Below are 20,311 nucleotides of genomic sequence, written 5' to 3' on the forward strand. Positions count from 1 at the left end.
AAGTTAAACTCAGACATATGCTACAATATGGAAGAACCTAGGGATCTTCTATAGAGTGAAACAAGGCAGTCACAGATGAATGCTGTGGTGTTTCTCTACTGAGGTTCCTAGAGTGGTCAAACACAGAAAGCAGAATGGTGTTGAGGGAGATAGATGGAGAATTATTTACAGGAGACAGAATTTGAGTTTGGGAAATGGGAATGCCCCAATGCTGCTGAGATGTACCCTAGAAATGATAAAAGGGAACACAGTATTTATCCACAGTGATAGGACTCAGTGGCTCACCAGTCAGATGCATGGTCTCCAGAAGCTTGGCCACAAGTGTGCCATCTTCTTCCTGTTCCACTCTAACAAGCCCCAGCTTCTTACGCATCTTCTGTAGATAGTGCCTTTGGAACTCTCTGTCATACTCCTCTGCTATGATGGCCTCACCCAGCTGAAGTGGCAGCTCAGGCTCCAGGGCTTCTGCCAGTTTCCGCAGGTTCCACTTACACACCTGGGGCTGCTTACTGTACGTATAGCGCCCAGCATTGTCAGAGGCATTGCAGACATGGTCAGGCTCATACCTGCCATAAAAAGAAGTGCGGTCAGAGAGAGCAGGCTGCTGGGGAAGATTGGTGCTGTCCGGTCCTGTGGGCCCAGGCCGGGAAGATAGAGTGGCTGTACTTTCTTCTGCCTCAAAGCCAGAGAGGAAGCTCCTTGAGACACAGAGTTACCTTAGGCTTGCTTACCGCCTGCCTCTGCTCCACTCCACACACTTGACTCCTTTGATTCACTTACAGCCTCGTAGTGGAGTGAGATGTTCTAACACGCTACAGTGTCACCCTTTTTTGTTCAGAACACTCTAGGGAGGCTAAATATGATGGCACACTCATATACTCCTATCCAGGGACCTGAGGCAAGAGGATCACAAGTTCAAGGTCAGCCTGGATCACGTAGTGAGTTCCAAAAAAGCTTGATTTCTGCTTGTAGGAATGTCTGACCAGACGCTACTGGGAATGAAACTGAAGAAGAGCAGCATATAGGCCCCACTGTTTCTTTCCCATACCCATGTCTGCCCTATCACCTGCAACTCAAGTGGCATTACCTGTCCAGGAAGCCGAAGGGTCCATAGTCAATAGTGAGCCCCACAATGCTCATGTTGTCAGTGTTGAGCACACCATGGCAAAAGCCAACACACTGCCATTCGGCCACCATCTGTGCTGTTCGTCGTGTCACCTAGAGCAGAACAGGCTCTGATTGTTCTCTCTCTGTGGGCCCCTCTACACCCATCTGCCTTTACTCATGCCACAACACTCAAGTGCATCTCTTGGATGCCAGTGGCCTTTCTGTGAGTGGTTCTCAGTCCAGGGCACTCTGAAATCCCTTTATGACTTAGTGTTTCAGAAGTACGTTTTGGGTGAGTTGGTTTAGGAGGACCTAAGTCCCATTTCCACCACCAGTCTTATATGCTACCAATTTTGGGTAAATGCTAAAAGCCAGCAACACAGACCAAGTTCCCGGAAGAAGAGCTGATAACACCACGTGGGGAAATTCCACACTGTCAGGTACACCACTCCAGGTTGCTGTTTCCTAGGACCTGCTATTCCTTCTCCATACTGGGTGCTTTAGGACCATGCCACCAATTGCTCACTCAGTGACCCAATCAGAAGCAGCGCCTGAACATGAGGTTCCAATGTGGCTTGGAGAACAGGAGCCCCAGGTGCAGGACTGCACCACAGCCCCCACTGCCCAAGCAAGTGGCCTTTGGTCCTCACCTCTGAAGAAGCAGAGCTCCTTGGGCCCAGGTTTCCTAGTTCCTAGTTCCTCCCAGTTTCACTAACATAAAGACAGAAGCTTACAGGGACAGTAAGCTGACCAGATCAGCTACCTGTTTCTGTGTGAGCATAAAGCTGAGAGCCTCATAGCTCCCCCTGGTGTTCTGTGGCTATGCTATACCACATACCCAGCAACTGAGCTAGAAGTGGGAAAAAGCCCTGTGGACACATGCTTGAAGTATTCTGCTGACCAGCAGCAATGACTTGTATTCTAGTCCCGACCACACAGAAACAGGGAGAGTCCACATCTTTTCTCCCCAAATCAAGATACCAGGTGGGTGTGCTAAATTAAGGCCACTGACCCATGTGATAGGCATCCAGAATTCACCAGTGCTTTTGTCCGTGTGTCTTCCAAGATTATCTGGGTTTCCTGGTTCTTATAGCTGTACACAACCAGGTGTCTTAATGTCAAATTATCAAAATGCCCTAGCGTATGGGGTGTGGTGACACATGCCTTTAACCCCAATACTCAGGAGGCAGAGGCAGGTGGATCTTCATGAGTTTGAAGCCAGCCTGGTCTACACATACCAAGTTCCAATCTAGCCAATGCTACTTAAGAGTCTCAAAACAAAAAAGCTCTGGTACCTCCAGGCTGTCCAGTTCAAGAGACTATGGGAAATGATGAGCCCTGGACACAGGAGCAAGGAACAAAAAAGAACAGGGATACCAGATAAAAGCCTTTGTCCCTGGCCACAGTGACCATATTTGGCAACAAGATGTCAACCGTGGCCAATGGGGGGGGGGGGCTGGTGGGAAGCCTCTGCCTACCTCTCTGAAAAAGGCAGCGTTCCTCTGCACACTGTCACAGGTATGGGCAGCCTGGATTTCAGGGTAGAAAGAGCTTATCACATAGTCGAGCATCTGGACTCGGATATCATTCCGCCCCATGCTGGGGCCTGCGCGCCCTGTGTGCTCATCAGGAGGCTTAAAGATTTCAAAGGAGCCGAACCTGCAGGAAAGACCGCAGCACACAATAGGTCAGACAGACCCCAACCCCTGGGAGGAAAAGAAAAAGCATGGCTTCAAGGTCTTGTAGACCTACAATGGAAAAGCACGCTGACTAGCAGAGTACTGCCAGATCTCTTGAGTGACATGACACAAGTTTGGGCCACTGTTAGCCAGTGAGTCTCCTGGTACGCAGATCCTTGGAGGCTCAGGTCAAGAAACACGACTGTCTACTTTGCCAACTCCAACTCCACACAGGGTTTTGTGAGGACAAGCAGAAGGTACCATACAGAGAATGTACAAGTCTCTGTCCTATAAGGGACATCAGTCATGTATGAAGCCTTTTAAACATTTATGTTTTGATTTTTTAAAAAGATTTATTTCTTTTATGTATATGAACGCTTTGTCTTCATGCACACTAGAAGGGGGAATCAGATGCCATTACAGATGGTTCTGAGTTACCATGTGGTTGCTGGAACTCAGGACCTCTAGCAGTCAGTACTCTTAACTGCTGAGCCATCTCTCCAATCCCGATGTTTTTTTTGTTTTTTTTTTAAACAGGGTTTATCTGTATAGAGACCAACACTGGGTCTTGTGTGGAGTGGGTGGTGAGTATTAGATAACCGAAGAGTTGTTAGATCACACTAGCCACCTCCTGGTAGCTCCTTATTCAGATAGCCCTTGAAGTACTGGACACCAAGCTAAGGTGAGGACAGAGACAGGAGTCGGCCAGAAAGGACTCGGCTAATGAGTGAGTAACTGGATGATTAAGAAGGAAACTCCAGGGGGCTGGAGAGATGGCTCAGAGGTTGAGAGTGTTGGCTGCTCTTCCAGAGGTCATGAATTCAATTCCCAGCAACCACATGGTGGCTCACAACCATCTATAATGAAGACTGGTGCCCTTTGCTGGTGTGCAGGTCTACATGCAGACAGACATTGTATACATAATAAATAAATCTTAAAAAAAAAAAAAAGGAAACTCCAGGAGCCCACTTATGAGGCCATTTCCTTATGAGGCAATTCTGGGTAGCTCTTGGCCAGGGGCATCAAGAGGCACCTGGGGCTAACTCCTGCCCACAGCGCTGTTGCTTGCTCAAGAACTGGGCTCAAATTCTGGCTACGCAAGCATGGCTCTTCTATGATCTATAAGCAAGTGCATGTAGACAGGCCTAATGGACCCCAGCATTACCTTATGAAAGTGGGAGCTATACGCAACACAACTGTGCACTTTTCATATTTTGGATTACCATCATAGAATACGTCTCGCATCACTGTGGACTCAGACGTGACGCAGGCCCCGGCCCTCGTGGTGGGGATCCCCAGGTGAAACATGGCTTCACTGCACAGGAACTCACGGATGCTTGACCGCAGGACTTTGCGACCATCGGCCTGTCTGAAATAAAACACAGGCCAAGACGCCAGTCAGGCAGAGGCTATTCCAGCCCAAGTTTCCCAAGAGCTTTGGTGTGGAAGTCGTGTGACTAAGGCCTGGTGACGAGTTGCTCCCCCGCCCCACCCATACCTTCACGCCTGCAGTTTTGTCTTCATAAGTGTCTTACGAACAATACTCTTAAAATAATTAATGCATACACACGCACCAGCACTATCTGCAGTAAGAAAAAGTGGAAACCCACCCTGAGCAGGCAGGTACAGAAGCACAAGCTCACCAGTAAACTATTACTTGGTTCTCAGAGAAGGACACAAGCTGTTCCAAACCCAAAGGGCAGGCAGACACTGTCAAGGCAGCGTAGTGGGTGGTGCTGGGAGAAGCAATTGCTGGCCATGCGGCACATGCCACACCCCTAAAGAAAACAAAGCTGGATGGCTACCTGTCTACGGCTGAGTGATAGACTCGGTAGGGGCTCTGCCACCAGGCACAGGGATCTAGAGATGGGGCAAGGAAGATGAATTCTGTGGATAGTTTGCATCCCCTCAACTCTTCCCACACACTGGGCCTGTTTTGTTTTTAGGAGAACACGGTATATTATTGGGAGCCCAGCACAGTGGCTGCCTGAACAGGCCACAGCGGTAGCCTTTCTTTGCAGGAGGGGCACCCTAACCAATAGGGCCACTGCCTGAAACTGATCAAGCCAATACGCTTTGTACATACAGCCCTGTCATCTCAGTGCAGGGAAGACAGAAGGATCAAAAGTTTAAGACCGCGCCTGGTATGGAGGCATGTGTTTAATCCAAGCCCTTGGGAGGCAGAAGCAGATGGATCTCTGTGAGTTCAAGGCCTGCCTAGTCTATGCTGCAAATTCAAGAACAGCCAGGGCTATGTAGTAAGACCATGTCTCAAAAAGCACAATGTAGTCTATACTAATCTGGTTAGAATCTAGTAAATGTGATCTTAAGAGACACGCCAGCTGGTCTGTGAGCTTTCTTCTGTTGCAGGATAGCTGAGCACACTGTGAACCCCCAACATTGTGTTGTTTACTGGAAAAAACCTGTTTCTAGTTGTGGTGTGGCTCAGCCCCAACACACAGCTTTAATAAAAGAGCGTTTTTTTTTTAAATACTTTTTAAAATTTTATTGTTATTTTCATTTTACGTACATTCGTGTTTTGACTGCATGTCTGTCTGTGTGAGGGCATCAGATCCCCTGCAACAGGAGTTACAGACAGTTGTGAGCTGCCATATGGGTACTGGGAATTGAAACCTGGTCCTCTGGGAAGAACAGCCACTGCTCTTAACCAGTGAGCCATCTCTCCAGGAACCAACCCACGAGCTTTCTGATTGAGTATTGTAAACAGGATTAAATAAAGTTAACCCTAGGTCAAAAGGCTGTTAGCGTTAGCAACCAACTGACAGGGAGTGAACATACGAAAAAACCAGAGAGTAAGCCAGGAGGACAGCGAAATGTGAAGAAAGTAAAAGGGAGAGACATTCAGTTTGAGGGCTTTTTGAGAATTCTGGCTTTTCTGGGCAGGGAGGTTGGCTGCTTTGCACAGGACCGAGGCTCAGCAGTGGAGTTCTTGAGCCTACCCCAACAGCTGGTCTCGAAGCGCTGACATCCGAGGTGCAAGAAGCCACTTACCTAGGGCTCCAGATGCCTGACCCCCCACAACCACCTCTAACCTCAAGCCTTGGCAAAGTGTTGAGGTCAGAGACCCTGACACAAGTATGAGACCTAAGCAAGGGTCAAAGAGATCTCTGAGGTAGTGGAAACACCAACTAAAAACAAGCCAAGTATAAAGCTGGATATGTGGCTCAGTGGTCGCCTAGGACACAAGAGACTGGATCTGGTTCTCAGTACCTTGACAAAACATAACAAAGCCTTCCAAAGGCTTTTCTTTTTTTTTCTTTTTTGGTAACTGGTGAACATAAATCATCAAAATGCAAATTTAAGGCGAATCACAGGATGAGTGGACTCCAGACTGTGGGTGGCATCTACTCTGAGAAGGTTGCTCCAGGTGATCCTCACTTAGAGTGCCAAATGAGACCATAAACTTGGCTTGGGGCACAGATCAAAGGCTTGGGGGTGGGAAGATGAGGAAGAACCTATTATTCTGAGAATCTCATCTGAGAGATTAAGACAGCTTGGTGTGTGTGTGGCCCGGGGGGTAGGGAGGGCCCGCGCGCCCATGTGCGCCTGCACGATTAGAATTGACCCATTTGGGAGGATGATCACAGAGGAGGGTATGACAACTGACTGTGCCCCTAGTTACTACATGGTGCAGACTGCTCACGTAATCTCGGGAAAACAGGTTTGGACACCGGTGCAACCTCTGGAAACTGGTCTCTGGGCAAGCTGTTCAGCAAACAGTATCATTTGTGGAACTGGCTCCAAAGTTCGGTGTGTTTTTGACAACACAACGGACAGCCAATAGAAGTGTTTGCCACTCCGCTTGACAGTGTCAGCCAGAAAGTAAAGCCAACCCCTAACTTCCTGTTTTCTCTGGCTGGCCACCCGGCAGTTCCCTGACAGTCTTCTTTGCCTTCCTCCACATAACCCTTTGCAAAGAGCTCCACCTTCTAGGTCCTAACTCCTCCACGGAGCTTTTCTGGGCGTACAGATGCCCAACCCGGGCGAAAGTTCCGCTAAGCACCTCCCCGTTTCACCCACGTCCGGAAGCCCCCCATGTTCCGCACCTGGAGAAGGGCGTGGGGCCGGCGCCTTTGAGCTGCAGCTCCCAGCGCTCCCCGGCCTCGGTGCACACCTCGCCCAGGTAGATGGCGGCGCCGTCGCCCAGCTGCCCGGCGAACTGGCCGAACTGGTGCCCACAGTAGCAGTGCGCGGCGGGCTCGGCGCCCGGCAGCAGCGCGTTGCCGCTGAAGAAGAGCGCAGCTTCGGCCTCCACCTCGGCCTCCTCGCTGGCCTCGAGTCCGAGCAGCGCCAGCGCCGGCTCCGACAGCGCCACGAGGCGCGGCTGCCGGAGCGGGGCGGGCCGTGCACGGCTGAAGCAGGCTCCGAGCACCGGCCGCGGGGTGGACAGGGCGTCCTCCGTCCCGGGCGGCAGCGTCTCCACCGGCAGCGCGCGCAGGGCGCGGTTGTCGAAGCGCAGCCCCGCCAGCCAGCGCGGTGTGGCCTCCATGGCAGCAGCCCAGGCGGACCAGAGTGACGGCGACGGGAGCGCGAGGCACACACACTGCTGCCGGGTTCGGGCAGCCGCGAGCGAGGCCGCGAACACGGCCCTTAGAGAGGCCATTCGCCGCGTCGCCGGAAGCCCGCTCGCCCAGACCGGAAGTTCTCCCCGCCCAATTATGGGCTTGCTGGTGGGGTCACGCGCAGAAGCTTGGTTCTGATTGGTTGCCTCTGTAATTTGTCCACTTCTGCGCTCTGAGAAGTTGCAGGTGGAAGTGGGCCCGAGATGCTCTACAACCCCTGGCACCTGTGCACCGGGCCAGCGGAGCTCTCACCCAGGTGACATGTGTCAGACCGGACTACTCCAAGTGAGTTTACAGGCTGAGTGACGTCCCTAAAAGACCCCCAGGGTGTTCTCAGCTAAAGGTGAAGCCAGGGTCATTCCCGGCCCCACGGGTACTATGGGTTTGACTGGTTCTGTCCATCACATGCATAAAAACAGATATTGGATCTTTGAGCTGTTTTATTCAGACAACAGTCTATGATCTTTAACAGCCCAAAGATGTGTCTTTCATTTATCTTTAGCCAGCAAATTATGTAGGTTAGTAAATAAAGGCAGTCAGTCGCCGGGGGGGGGGGGGGGGGCCTGCCCTGCCTCTGTTTTTTGAGACAGGGTTTCTCCGTAGCTTTGGCTGTCCTGGACTCACTTTGTAGATCAACCTGGCCTCGAACTCAGAGAAATCCACCTGCCTCTGCCTCCCGAGTGTTGGGATTAAAGGCATACGCCACCACACCAGGCCAGTCTGTCTTTTTAAAGTTTAGTCTTGTCCCTCCTATCTCAGATTTATGGTGTTGGTGCTTTCCTCTCCATCATTCCCGCTCTATAGCAGGGGGAGGATTGCAGACACCAAGGGCCTGATCACATTCTTCCTGAGCCAGCTGTTTAGATGAGTTCTGTGCTTAACTCAGAGCACATTATCAATGTGTGTAGATTCCTTTTTACATAAAGTACAAATATGTTCTAAAATTGTAGACTATGCAGTGTCTTTCCATTAGGACAAATTTTCTCATTTGTTCTGCCCAGAGAAGGGCTAGAAGTCCTGGCAAAGTTCCTGGGATCTGTGGGACTCAATACGGGGATAATCTGGGTCAACAACGGTACCAGGGCAAAGCCAAAGCTGAGATTGCACAATGGATTAGGCCAAGGCCAAGGGTCTGAGCCTACCTGGAACCTACAATGTGTGCTAGGTCCTCTGTCCCCAACTGCTTGCCTTTGGCACCTCAAGTCATTTTTCCCCTGCGCACCGCACTTCTCTCGGAAGTCACATTTCCTTGTCTCTAGGTGGATATGAACCTTGATGATGGGAGGGGGACAGCATCCACTGCTCAGGGAACCTGTTAGTCTCCAATGGGAGACTTTGAGCACGGACAAATGTACACATTCCTTCTTGGCTGTGTCTCTCTTCACTTTAGCCCCTGCCTTCAGTTCTACACCTCAAGAATTCATGTCTGGAGCTTTTCCTGGGGCCACAGTGAGCTCCTAAAACTGCAATGAAGCTGGACATGGTGGCACACTTTGATCTCAGCACCCAGAAGGCAAGGGCAGGTGGATCTCTTGAGTTCAAAGCCAGCATGGTCTACAGATCAAGTTCCAGGATAGCCAGGGCTACACAAAGAAACCTTGTCTCAAACCAACCAACCCCCCCCCCAAAAAAAAACAAAAACACAAAAACCTACAGTGAACCTAGCTCTGCCCCTGAAATGGTGTGACTGCTAGCAAATCCCCTCCACGGGAGGTGGGATATTATGTCTGCCTCTTTTTTTTCTGTGACAATAGGCCATCTCATCTGTGTCCTTCCTGCTGCCACCAACACGGACTTCACTGGTTACCTTCAAGGTCTGCCCTCCTTTGACCTGGCAATGGTAACAAACTGTTTCAGCCCGAATGCTGCTAACATAGGCAGGAACCACCTACCTTAAGGATATTCTGATCCAGCCCTATGCTCCTCCCCCTGCCAGGCAGTGAAGTGTGAACGGGAGGGTGTGTAGGTGCTAAGTATGCACACTTGGCTGGCACACAGATAACCTTGCTACACTAGTGGGCACCAGGGTCTAGCCTGGATACTGTGTTGAGGTGTGGCATATCCCCCTGGATGCAGGAGGACCCCAGCATCCTGCAGACCTGGGGGCAGATGACAAAAGAGGAAGCCAGCCCCGTCACCTGAGTCCCATTTCCATACACTTCACAAAGCGGGAGCTTCCAAAATTAACATTTATTTCTCTTTCTAGGGAATGAATCCACGAGTGTGAGACAGAAGTGCACAGCCCAACCAGCCCCGTGTCCCCTGCCCAGCTCAGTGTTTCACCTCATTTGGCAGTCAACACAAGGATAACCAGTGTGGGCGTGGTCCTGCCAGACTGTCCAGTACGCCAGGAACCACAGCCTGTACACGAGCGGCCCTAGGTTTGCGGCACACACCGGGTGCCTACTGCCCACAGCGCAGTTTGGGTGTCCCACTTAACGCACAGGGATCAGGTCTAGCCCCTACCAGCACCAAGGGCAGCCAGGGAAGCAGGCTCTTATCTGAAGCAGCCCCACACCATACTGAGCTGGAGTGGAGTCTAGCAGGGGCTGGTCTGGACCCCCAAGCTGACTCTCTGACATACAGTGCCCACTCAGGGTACATAGACACACACACACACACAAAAACAACAAACAAACAAACAAACAAAAAACAAAACAAAAAACAAAAAAAAACCCCACAAAAAACCAAAAACAACAACAAAAAACCAAAACAAACCAAACCAACAAACAAAAACAAAACAAAACAAAAAAACTGACTTCTTTGTCCTCATAGATTTAAGGCTTGTATTTCCTGATAGTTGCTTCAGTTTGTTTTTTCTTTGATGTCAAAATTACCTGAGTAAAAAACTTTTTGACATTAAAAAACAAAACAAAACCAAAATCAAAACAAACCACAGACTCTCTGTAGGCAGAGGGGCAGCTCACAGTGCCACATGCATGTCTAGGCCAGCCAGAGGCCCTACAAACCCACAGAAAGGAGCTCATGGACACCCAGCTCCCCAGACTCGCCGGCCCCAAACCCACAGTGAGATGCTCTCAGGGCCAGATGCTCCTGCCAGCCAGAGCACAAGGCACAGTGAGGTAGGTAAAGCAACAGCTTGCCAGGCCCACCCTGGCATTAAGGGTGGGGCACCTCAGTGCCTCCCCTCAGCTTCTGGCCCTCTTGAAACTAGGCCACTGGGTCTTGACTCTGTGGATGGCCCTGATGCCTGTGGGTGGCCCCTACAGTGTGTGTGTGTGGCTGCTGGGAAGCCTGAGCTCAGACAGTTAAATATTCTTTATTTGGGTGGGCTGGGCATGGGGAAGGCAGGGGAAGCCTGGCCTGGGCCCCCATAGGGGGTGGCTTGATGCATCTACACCCAGGGATATCCCCAGACAGGAGGTGCCAGCTCCTCAGAAGCACCAGATGTGATGCAGAGGAGTAGAGGGCCTGGGTGTGGTCTCTTCCTTGCATGGTCCTTCTACCAGCCTGGCCGGGCCTCGCTCACCCTCTGTACGCAGAACTGTGCAGCAGGCAGTGACAGGACCAGGTTCATGGTTCGACGGCCCATCCAGTACAGGCTGTAGCCCAGCAGGCCAAAGAAGGCAGCCTTCAAGACCGCCCGGGACACTCTGCCTGAGATGGATGGTGGGGGAACTCTGTGGAAGGGAGAGGTATGGTAGGCCTGGCTGGGACTTGTACTCCCAAGGTCTTCCCACGTATGGGTCACCCCCACGTGCAGCTGCAGGGACTGGGGGTGAGGTGGGGAAGGCACTCACGCCATGACCTCCTGGATGTTGAGGTCGGTGCTCCAGTTCTTCTCAATGCCAGGCACATGACCCATGCCAACAACGGCCACAACCACAGATGGGACACACTTCCTGGGCTCAGCTGTGAAGGGAGGGCAAAAGTCAGTAGCAGGCCCAGGACCAGTATCTTGGGGAGTCCCCACCCTGGGCTGTCCATCACCGTCAGAGGCTCGGGGAAGCTCAAGGCGCTGTGCGGCCTGCCGCAGCATATAGGTCAGATAGACATCACGCTCAGAGACAATGGTCCGGTGCAAGTCAGGAAATTCCCCAATCATCTCTGCCATCATCTGTTCCAACAGGTCCTTCTGCTTGCAGCGCTCCACATCGTCTTTGCTGAGGGCAGAGGGCATGCTAGCTCAGGGGGATGAACAGAGATTTGCTGGCAGAGCATGGGGACGGAGACGTGGGAGGCCTTGTGTTCTTGACCCAGGCCAGGGACCACAGCACTGCAGCGTGTGTTTGGAGTTTAGAGTGGGAAGATGACAAGGACCGTGTGAGGAGACCAGGTCAGGTGCAGGTGTGGAATGTGCCATGGATAGGCCAGGTGGCTGTCCTACCTGATCGGGTCCGACAGGAAGCACAGGCCCCAGGCCAGCTTGACCTTCTGCCAAAAGGAGAGTGCAGCAATGGCCCTCTTAAACGTGACTGGGATGGGCCGATCACCCAGGTGGAATTTGCAGAATGGTACCTTGCTGGCCTGAGCAGAGGCTGAGTGTTACAACTTGGGACATCGTGGGTAGTTCCCACCAGCCCCTATCAAGGCAGCCACACATCCCGGGGCCGTGGCTAGCACCCACCTCCTTGAAGGCCTCCCTGAACTCGCCACCAGGGGCCGTGCCCAGCTGCTCAGTGATGTGCGCAGACACTTTCAGCAGCAACATCTGCATGAGTCCAGACATGAGGCCATTCTGCAGAAAGAGGAACCATGTCAGCTATATTGCAGAGTTAGCAGGACAGAGCAGTATGAGGACTTCAGGGTGCCCTTGGGTCAGGCTGCTTCCAGTGGCAAGGGAAGGGCATACTGGTACACGAGGAGAGTCTGACAACAGCAGGTCATCTTGGCCTCAAGAATCATTCAAAACTGTTTCCTCTGAAAAACTTTTTTTTTTTTTACAGGATGGTCAAAGATGTTGAACAGGGGCCACATGCCTGAGACTACCTGACCAGTTCAGCCTGTGTCTGAGGCACAGACTAAACCTGAGCAAACAGGCTGGTAGTCCAGCACCAACAGCGAACTTCAGTACTTGCCTCGTCTATCTTCCAAGAGCAAAGAGGCCCACAGTGCCCTGGCTGCCTGTGGTCTGACCAGGCTGGATGGGCCCTGAGGTGTGGGTTAGCGCGCTGAGATCCCAGCGTGCATGGCTGAGACAGCTGGCAAGGGCCAGCTTGGGAAGGATGGCCTCATAAGCTGCTGTGTGGACTGTCTGGCTCCTGATTCAGGAAAGTGCACTTGGAGACCTGGTGAGCATTTACTTGACTGGGGAGCTGACTCTGAAGTCCAGGCTGGGCCTGAGACTCAGGCGGGGCGGGGCGTGTGTTTTTCTGTTTTGCTTTGTTTTTGAAATATTGCCCTGATTGACTTGGAACTTGCTTTGCAGACCATGCTGGTTTTGAACGCACAGAAATCCACCTGCCACTGCCTCCCAAGTGCTGAGATTAAAGGTGTGTGCCACCATGATTGGCTTGTGGGGGTCATGAGTCAGACAGTACTGACTACTGGAGTAACTAGAGCTGTTGAGACCAGCTGTGTCCACCTGGCCAATCCTCTATAAAAACTGGACACCAGTAGCCTCCTGGTGAGCAGCACCTGTGCATGTCATCACATACTATTGCTGGGAAAAGTCTGTCTGAGACGTCTTGAGGGGATGGGTGGGCAGCAGGTGCCAGCCTCTCCCCTCTGTTCACCTTGCCCTCATGGCAGGCCCAGATATGAGCACAAGGCTTGGCTAGTTGTGTGGCTCTTCTTCCAGTGCAGTAGCTGTTTCAAAGAGGGCGTACATGGGAGAAGGGGAGGGAGAGGGGAAGGTGACCAGGGAGAACACTAGGCTGGTGTTAAAGCCATGCCTGAGTGGATGGTGACTTCCTTTTACAGGGTATCCAGTAAAGGTCTATGGTGATGTTCCTCATCTGGGAGGTTCCACAGTGAAAAGTGCTCAGAATGGCTGGGGACACTGACATCAGACTCTAACACTTGGTTCCTTCAAAGAAGAGGAAGTACACTGCAGCAGGGGCAAGAGGGCAAGACATGACCAGTGGCCTCTGAAAACCATGCCCACAAGGATGTGCTACTACAAGCTGATCCTCCCAGCCCTGCAGGGCTGGCGCAGTGTGGACAGCAGGGCCATACAGTGTGGCGGCCAGAATGCTCAGACCCAGCACTCCAGCTTAGCAGACCAGAGCTCTCAGCTCCGCCCTGTTCTTGTCTTGTGGTGGAGCCTTCTCCTTCTCCTCTTCCAGCCTCTGTATCTCCTGCGTGAGGGAGCGGGCTTGCAAGCAGGGTGCTACGGCACTGACCAGAAGGCTGGCCCAGTGCCATCGGCTCAAAGGAAGACTCTGGGCTCTGAGTCTTTGCCCCTTCTCTAAGGAGAAGGGCAGCAGTTCCCCAGTAGAGCTGGGTACCCCTAGCCCACGGCCCACTCACGCACGCACCTGCTTGACAGCCTGCTGCAGCTTCTCCAGGTTGATGTCCTTGGCCTCGCGAAGCAGTGTCCTCTCATCCATCTTCAGCATGGACACACGGTACTGACAGAGTTCCACAACCACCACATCGGGCTGCACCTCCCGGATCGTCTGCAAAGCAAGGACCACACTCACTGGCCCCCTCCTATCGCTTTCCACATGGCTGCTCCACGCTGGACAAGGGGTCCCACACCAGGGGCAGCCAGCATGAATAGCCTGTGTGGCTTAAGTGACAAATTCTAGAGAAAGAGCAAGCAGAGAAAGCCGAGGCAGCTTTACTCGCTAAAATGAAGCAGCACGAGGCTCCGAGCCATGCAGCGGGAAGCACCACCTCTCCTCTCAGGCCTGGGGGGCTCTAGGGCTGGAAACGCCTGCCACCAGGTGCTTCCCTCGTCGCCCTGGCCTGTGTCCCCGCAGTCCAGGCTGCAGGCGCACAGTGCTCACCTTCGCCACGTCCCGCTTGCTGTCGTCACTGAAGTGAGCGGTGCCCACCACGTACACCCTGCTCCCATCCTCAGCCACTAGCTGGGTCACAGTACGAGGAAGGTTGGGCCGTTCACGCCGCCGCTTCATTTTCATGTCCAGGAGCAAGTTGAAGGCATCCATATCAGCTGTAACAACAGCAAAAGCCATGGTGAAGGGAGGTGTGGGGCGGCATGACCCCGGGGCACAGCTGCCTATGTACTGGCTACGGAGGCTTTCCAGCTTCCCAGTGAGACCTGAGTCCCATTGGCCAGAATCTCTGGCAGGCGGCTCACTCCACACAGCTGGCTTACCCAGATGCCCGGACAAGCCACCTGAGCACCTCTGCGAACGGAGTACAGCTGAGGGGCCTGGGCGGGAGTTGCCTCACTAACCTCAATTAGACCCAAACTGTCACAGGAAAGTGCTGTGCCTGAGGGAACGGGGTGGCCAGGTTCCCTGGACGTGTCTCAGTCACATGTATGACTCAACTTTTAGGGGCTGAAGCACAGGCTCTGTGCAGCCAATTTCAGGATATTACAGGTACCTAAGTACAGTGAGGGGTTCATGCTGCCATTATTCCCTCCCCACAGTCCCAGCCTGTCCCCGGGACCCAGCACTGTGTCTATACCAAGTCCTGAAGGGAAACATACAGATGTTCTGAGGGTCTCCAGAAAGCACCCTTGGCACTGCTTCTGAGGCCCCTGATGTTACCACAGGTTCCGCGTCAGCCTGCAGAGGGAGAGTTCAAGTAAGTGTCCAAAAACTTTGGCCCTACCCCACAGGTCAAGCACACTCCAGACCTGTTGCACCTCCTTAGCAAGCTCAAATGGGACCATTTGCCTCAGGCCTTCTCCATGGAGGTACTTCCAAACAGAATCTAAAAAACCTAGTTGTCAAGGGCAGTATCTGCACAGAGACAGCTAAAGGGACCCAGGTTCCCACGCCGGGAACCTCACCCTCCCGGAGCAGCAGACGTCGCTGGGCTGGGACAAACGTTGTTCAGGAAGACATTCCATCAGCCCTGCTTCCCCTTACCTCTTGAGCTGCCCTCTGCTCTTTCTCCATGGCTAACAGCAGCTTCCTGACTGATGAAGAATGCCTGAGGAGACAAACAGAATCCTTATATTAGGCACCAGGGCCAGATCAGGGATCACGGTGATGACAGGACTGGGCCGGTCTTAAGTAACCCTTAGGACAGGACCTCAGCCTTCCTGTCCTAATGCTACTGGCGGCCACTTGCCAGGTACATGCTTTTTGAGGTCCTTCTGGGATGTGCCAGACTGGTGAGAGGCCAGCAGCCTCCTGAGCGACATATAGATGGTGACATGTGGGGAAGCCTCTGGCCCACAGGGGCTCTGGCCCACAGCAGGTATAAACACAGTGAAACTGACCTGCACCTCCCTGAGAAGTTGTACTAACGCCTCTGGTGTTCTTGCAGGACACAGTGCTGTGGCTACTGTGCCCACGGTGGGGCAGGGGGTGCCCCAGAGCCTTTGTGAGAAAGCCACTTCAAGGAAACTCTCCATTCCTTTTTTAACGATGGCCATAACCGTTTGGCTCTCAGCCAGATAAAAGAAGACTAAGCAAGATAACAGTTAACATCCTGAGGAGCCAAGACAGGCTTCTTTGTCTCTTGAACTAGAAAAACATGGAAGAAACCATTAGAAACCTGACAAGGGCCATACCCTGGTAACCAGTCTATGGCATTACTGTGTCACTGGGAGCCCCAGGGTTGGGGGTCCATAGTGCCAGCTGGTGCAGAGGGAAGAGTCCCCAAAGGGGACAAAGGCAGCTTCCAACTATGGCCCAGCAAGGTCAACAGACTTCATGTATCTGCTAGTGGTCAGACACCTTCTACCTGGCAGCCATACAAACACACACACACACAAACACAGACTATGTATGTGTGTTTGTACGTACACATGTGCAGAGTGTGTTTAGGTGCTTGTGAAGGCCAGAAGGGGCAGATTACCCTGTAGCCAGCCTTTGCTACTTTTGTGGCTTCTTCTCCCCCCCCCAACCCTTTATACCCCCCAGTTCCATCCCTATCACTAGAAAGGATAGAGATCCCTGTATCTAATTTCTTTCCTTGTTTCTTCTTTGAGTATGCCTACTAACAAACCACAAAAACCTCTCTAAATGACCAACGACCACCAACCAACAGCCCCACATATCATTTATATAGCCTCCAGCATTTATATACCCTCTGAAAAGTTCCCAGAATTCCAAATGTCACACAATCATAATATCTGCAGCTGGCAAAACCACACCTCTGCTAGAGCACGAGGCAACTCATAAGTCAGCTGCTGTGGTCAGTCTGAAGCAGCCCCATACCCCCACACCTGGGATTAAAACAAAAACATATTCTTATATTATATTCTGTTTTTAAAGAAACCCAAATTCCAGAATTCTCCCTACATTGCCCTGGAGCTGGAGTCACAGGTGGTTGTGAGGCAGAAGTGTACTGCTCTGGGTCCACCTGAGCTATCACTTCCGTCTGCACATTTCTTAGAACCTGTAGGCTCCCGCCCGCTCTGTGTTTCTTCTGGTCCCACTGTATAAATGTGATTTAGGGGTCTCTCTGGGCGTAATCAAACCTGTAATGCTGTGTTCAGTATGACAGTGGGGCCGGGCAATCCTAAGCACTGAGTCTTCTGCAAGAGGAGCTGGGGTAGGGCCAGCTTGGGTTTCCAAGGCAGAGGGCAGTAGAGACCCTGAGGGCCTCTGAAACCCTCTGTTCCTGGCTCTATGGAGCTTCTGGCTGTTACAGAGGCAAGCAGAGCTTACCATACTGCTCTGCCCCGGGATCTCCGTCCTCCCTAGTCTGGAACCTGCCCTAAAACACACCCTGGACATTTTCTATAAAGGTCGGCACATATGGGAACTGTCTTTGCTGGCTCAGAACCTGTGCCTGGTCAGGTCTACACTGAACACCACGGCATCTGGGGTCTCTTTTCGTTAACAGCATCAAGCACTTCAAAGAAACATAAACAGGGAGATGTGCGGGGAGGGCCCAGGAGAACTTGCCTTCCAGGACAGTGTAGGGACTGTCCCTCCCACTCCATGGGACCCCAGTCGGGGACAGGGGGTGTAGCCCAAACAGCAACCAACAGTGAAAAAGGAGAGGATCACCTTTGGACTGTCTGAACACACAGAAGCAAGCCAGCACTACTAACAGCAGCACTAGGCCGCCAAAGGATGAGATGAAGAACGTAACACATCCTGTTTAAGTGGGCGGGCCAGCCAGAGGCTGCAGTGAAGCCAGCAAATGGGAAAGGAACACGTCGTCTCTGCCTGCCCTGCCCTTCAGGAGGTGGGGGGGGCTGCAGGCTTGCAGTTGGCTTGGTGGATCTACCCTCCGAAGCTTGCCCAGGGTGCCTCCAGGCCTTTCGGAGGTATGGAGGCAACCAAAGCTGGAATCCTGGCTCCAGACAGCCTTGGAGACTCCCTGGCTGGTTCACAGCAGGGCTGGCCTCATTTCCAGGATTGGTAGGTGAAGGAACCCACAGGCTTGTCAGAAGCTAAATTCTGAGCCCTTTGATCATCAGACACCCACACACAGCACCAGGACCCCTGGTGGTTCCCAGGCCTGGGATACAGAGCCACGGTGCCAGTAGGGCAGGGAAGTCAGGCAAGGCCACTGACAGCCCCTAACCTACCCCATCCCCCAGCCAGAAGTCTGTGATTCTGAGTGCCTGGCACCATCAAGTCCATGCCTCTGATTTCCTGCCTCTCAGATACAATTCCATTAGGTGACCGATACCTCCTCACCCTGCTCATTATTTCTGGCTGAACAGTTGAGGCAGACCTCCACTTCCATGCTCACCTAGGCACCTGGCACTGTACCTGCACAACCACATCCGCCACGCGTCCTTTTCAGACACGTTCAAGCCGCAAGTCACCTCCTATTGCCCAACTACCCCAGGGATCAAATCTTTTCATAAGTCCCTAGTAGTTAGCCGACGGTTAACAGACCCGTTCCTGGCCAAGACCCCACTGTCAAACTTTCACGGTATAAAGTCAGAGAGCTGGGATTTCGGTCAAACAGGCCTCCAAACGTCAATCCCTGCTGAGCAGGACTTTTCCGGGCCTGCTACCATCCAGGCAAGATGCTAAACACCAGAACTTTTAGCATCTGCTAAATTTCCAGAACTAGCCTTGGGCCTCCGAAAATTCCCAGCAGTCTGTAGCTTTAAGGGAGAAAGCATGGCTCAAAGGGCAGGAAAGGCTCATTTATGTCAGGGCCCACAGGGAGCTGCAGCCCTGGTATACTATAGGTCAATGTAACCAGAGTTCAGCATTGGATCCAGAGCCATTTCAGGCACGCTCCCCACCTGCCCAGACCCACAGCTGTTTCTCTTTTGGATCCTATTAATACCGTGTCCTATTCAAATTCACATATGGAAAATCTATGCCTCAAAGCAATTACATCAATAGGCAGATGTTTTAAGAGGTGACTCAACTCAGGTGAGGTCATAAGGCAGGCCCCATGATGGGATTGGTGTCCTTATAAAAGACCCTAAACAGCTATGAGGACACAATAAGAAAGGGCGACAGGACAGGCAGAGCCATCATCAAGCAACCCCAAAGACTAGCCATTCGACCTTGGACTCCCAGCCAAGGAATAAACGTTTGGTTAAATTCCTCAATCCACCATCCTGAGTTGACACACCCATCATGCTGGTCACTCTCTAAAATAAACCAACTGTTTCTCAGATGGCAGCCTGGCTTCCTACCACTGGTCAAAAGCTGACCACGACCAACAAGAAAATCTAGACAAGCCTTTATTGCCTACTCAGAAAACCAAGCCTGAAAGAAATAACAGCGTGTGCAAAAGACCTGGCTCCCTCTTGTCCGTTTCTGGAGGCTTGGGCACTGCCAGACCCGGGAAAACCTGCTTCAGCAGGACATATTTCACTCAAGTGTGTCAGAGCTGAGGGCCGGAAGAGGAAACACACCAGGGATGAAGAAACCTTTCCAGGTCCCCCAGGGACTTGGTTTCTGTCTACCTGGAGATGCACGGTAAGGCCCTTGCCGGCTCCTGGCTACCCGTCCACCCTGCCAGAGCCCCTGCTGGCATCTTGCCCAGAGCATCACGGCCACCGCAAGATGAGCTAGGGACGCAAGGGAGGGAGGCCCGGGGACAGCTGTCTCACATGACTAGCGAGCCTGCAGACCCTCCGCCTGGGGAGGGCGAAAGCTTGCAGACACTCCAAAGCCAGCGGAGCTCTTCTGAGCGTCCGGGTTTGTTTCTGGGACTCCCGAGCCCTAGAAAATCTACATCGTCCTCGGTCGGGCCGAGCCGATGGGAATCGCGCCCCTAGTCTCCGCAGTCCCCACCTGCAGCCCGCGCCCTCTTGCACGCGCCATCATGGCGCGGGGAGCCCCCGCCCGCCCGTTCGCCCAGGCCGCGGCGTACCGAGCGAGGCGGCGGAGCTCCTCAGCCGGCCTCCATGCGCGAGTCGCCGGGTTGACGGGGTGAGCCAGGGCGGGGCGAGGCGGCCGGACGGGCCGGACAGGCCTAGGGTGCAGACCGCGCGGCATGCCGGGAAACCTTCTCGGGGCCGCGCACTCGAGCCTCTGCTTCTGCCGGGGCTAAAACGCAGAGCTCCACCTACCCGCCCGACGCTCCCAGGTCCTAGAGCGCAACCGAGAGCACGCTGCGGGGTACTGGCCCCCGCAGTCCAGTCTGTGCAATGGGACTGTGTTCTTAGGCGTCCGACACGGCCTGGCGCCCAGGGAGCAGTCAGCAGCTCTGGAAAGAAACTAGGGATCGTATGACGCGCTCTTCTGGCTTCCTTGGAGGATCACGTGCCAAGTGGAGAGGCTCAAGGGCAGGGCTGAGAAGCAAGAAGCTGACTTCATCCGGTGTCACCCAGGCCATCAGGACCTCCGAGTTCCGCTGCATGTGACTGAGAGCCTGGAAACTGCGGGGCACTGGGTGGGTGGGATCTCAGTGACAGCCTTGCAAGTGCCGAGTATCATAACTGGTCTGAGGCTTGCTAGT

At 52.9% G+C, this 20,311-nt stretch overlaps 2 protein-coding genes and 2 long non-coding RNA genes across 6 annotated transcripts in view; 2 read left to right on the forward strand and 2 right to left on the reverse strand.

Moving 5' to 3' along the window:
• The window catches only part of Selenoo (selenoprotein O), a 10,483-nt gene extending 3,035 nt beyond the window's left edge, over positions 1-7,448 (reverse strand). For both annotated transcript variants that reach the window (XM_021638993.2, XM_021638994.2), the window contains exons 1-5: positions 6,854-7,448; positions 3,952-4,155; positions 2,586-2,766; positions 1,088-1,218; positions 286-566 (exon numbers count right to left, since the gene is read on the reverse strand). In XM_021638993.2, the coding sequence (XP_021494668.1) occupies positions 286-566; positions 1,088-1,218; positions 2,586-2,766; positions 3,952-4,155; positions 6,854-7,410 (1,354 nt within the window). In that variant the 5' untranslated portion in view covers positions 7,411-7,448. The remainder of the gene's footprint in view (positions 1-285; positions 567-1,087; positions 1,219-2,585; positions 2,767-3,951; positions 4,156-6,853) is intronic.
• On the forward strand, positions 7,438-10,270 carry LOC132655771 (uncharacterized). Its single transcript, XR_009593597.1, has 3 exons — positions 7,438-7,654; positions 9,124-9,183; positions 9,576-10,270. It is a non-coding gene; the product is annotated as an uncharacterized LOC132655771 (long non-coding RNA).
• On the reverse strand, positions 9,545-19,914 carry Trabd (TraB domain containing). Its single transcript, XM_021638945.2, has 10 exons — positions 19,724-19,914; positions 15,340-15,403; positions 14,955-15,033; positions 14,284-14,450; positions 13,810-13,950; positions 11,958-12,068; positions 11,718-11,857; positions 11,321-11,493; positions 11,131-11,242; positions 9,545-11,010 (listed from the first exon to the last, which is right to left on the reverse strand). Exons 1-10 carry the CDS (start codon positions 19,846-19,848, stop codon positions 10,833-10,835), a joined length of 1,290 nt encoding a protein of 429 aa, XP_021494620.1. The 5' UTR covers positions 19,849-19,914; the 3' UTR covers positions 9,545-10,832.
• Positions 12,281-14,857, forward strand: LOC132655772 (uncharacterized). Of its 2 annotated transcripts, XR_009593599.1 has the most exons (3): positions 12,281-12,621; positions 12,759-12,822; positions 13,253-14,857. It is a non-coding gene; the product is annotated as an uncharacterized LOC132655772 (long non-coding RNA). The 2 variants fall into 2 exon arrangements; XR_009593598.1 differs by lacking the exon at positions 12,759-12,822.
• Positions 19,915-20,311: the final 397 nt, after the last annotated feature.

This window comes from Meriones unguiculatus, chromosome 8 (assembly GCF_030254825.1).
Source record: "Meriones unguiculatus strain TT.TT164.6M chromosome 8, Bangor_MerUng_6.1, whole genome shotgun sequence".
NCBI lineage: Eukaryota > Metazoa > Chordata > Mammalia > Rodentia > Muridae > Meriones > Meriones unguiculatus.

Excerpts from the sequence above, each read along its gene's own strand:
- Trabd (XM_021638945.2), bottom strand. The coding sequence starts at position 19,848 with ATGCCGCGCGGTCTGCACCCTAGGCCTGTCCGGCCCGTCCGGCCGCCT. Across the intron at positions 14,451-14,954 it reads TGGAGACCCTCAGAACATCT|CTGATATGGATGCCTTCAAC; the intron begins GTATGTTTCCCT and ends CTGTTGTTACAG. Across the intron at positions 12,069-13,809 it reads TGCAGCAGGCTGTCAAGCAG|AATGGCCTCATGTCTGGACT; the intron begins GTGCGTGCGTGA and ends CTCTTTCTGCAG.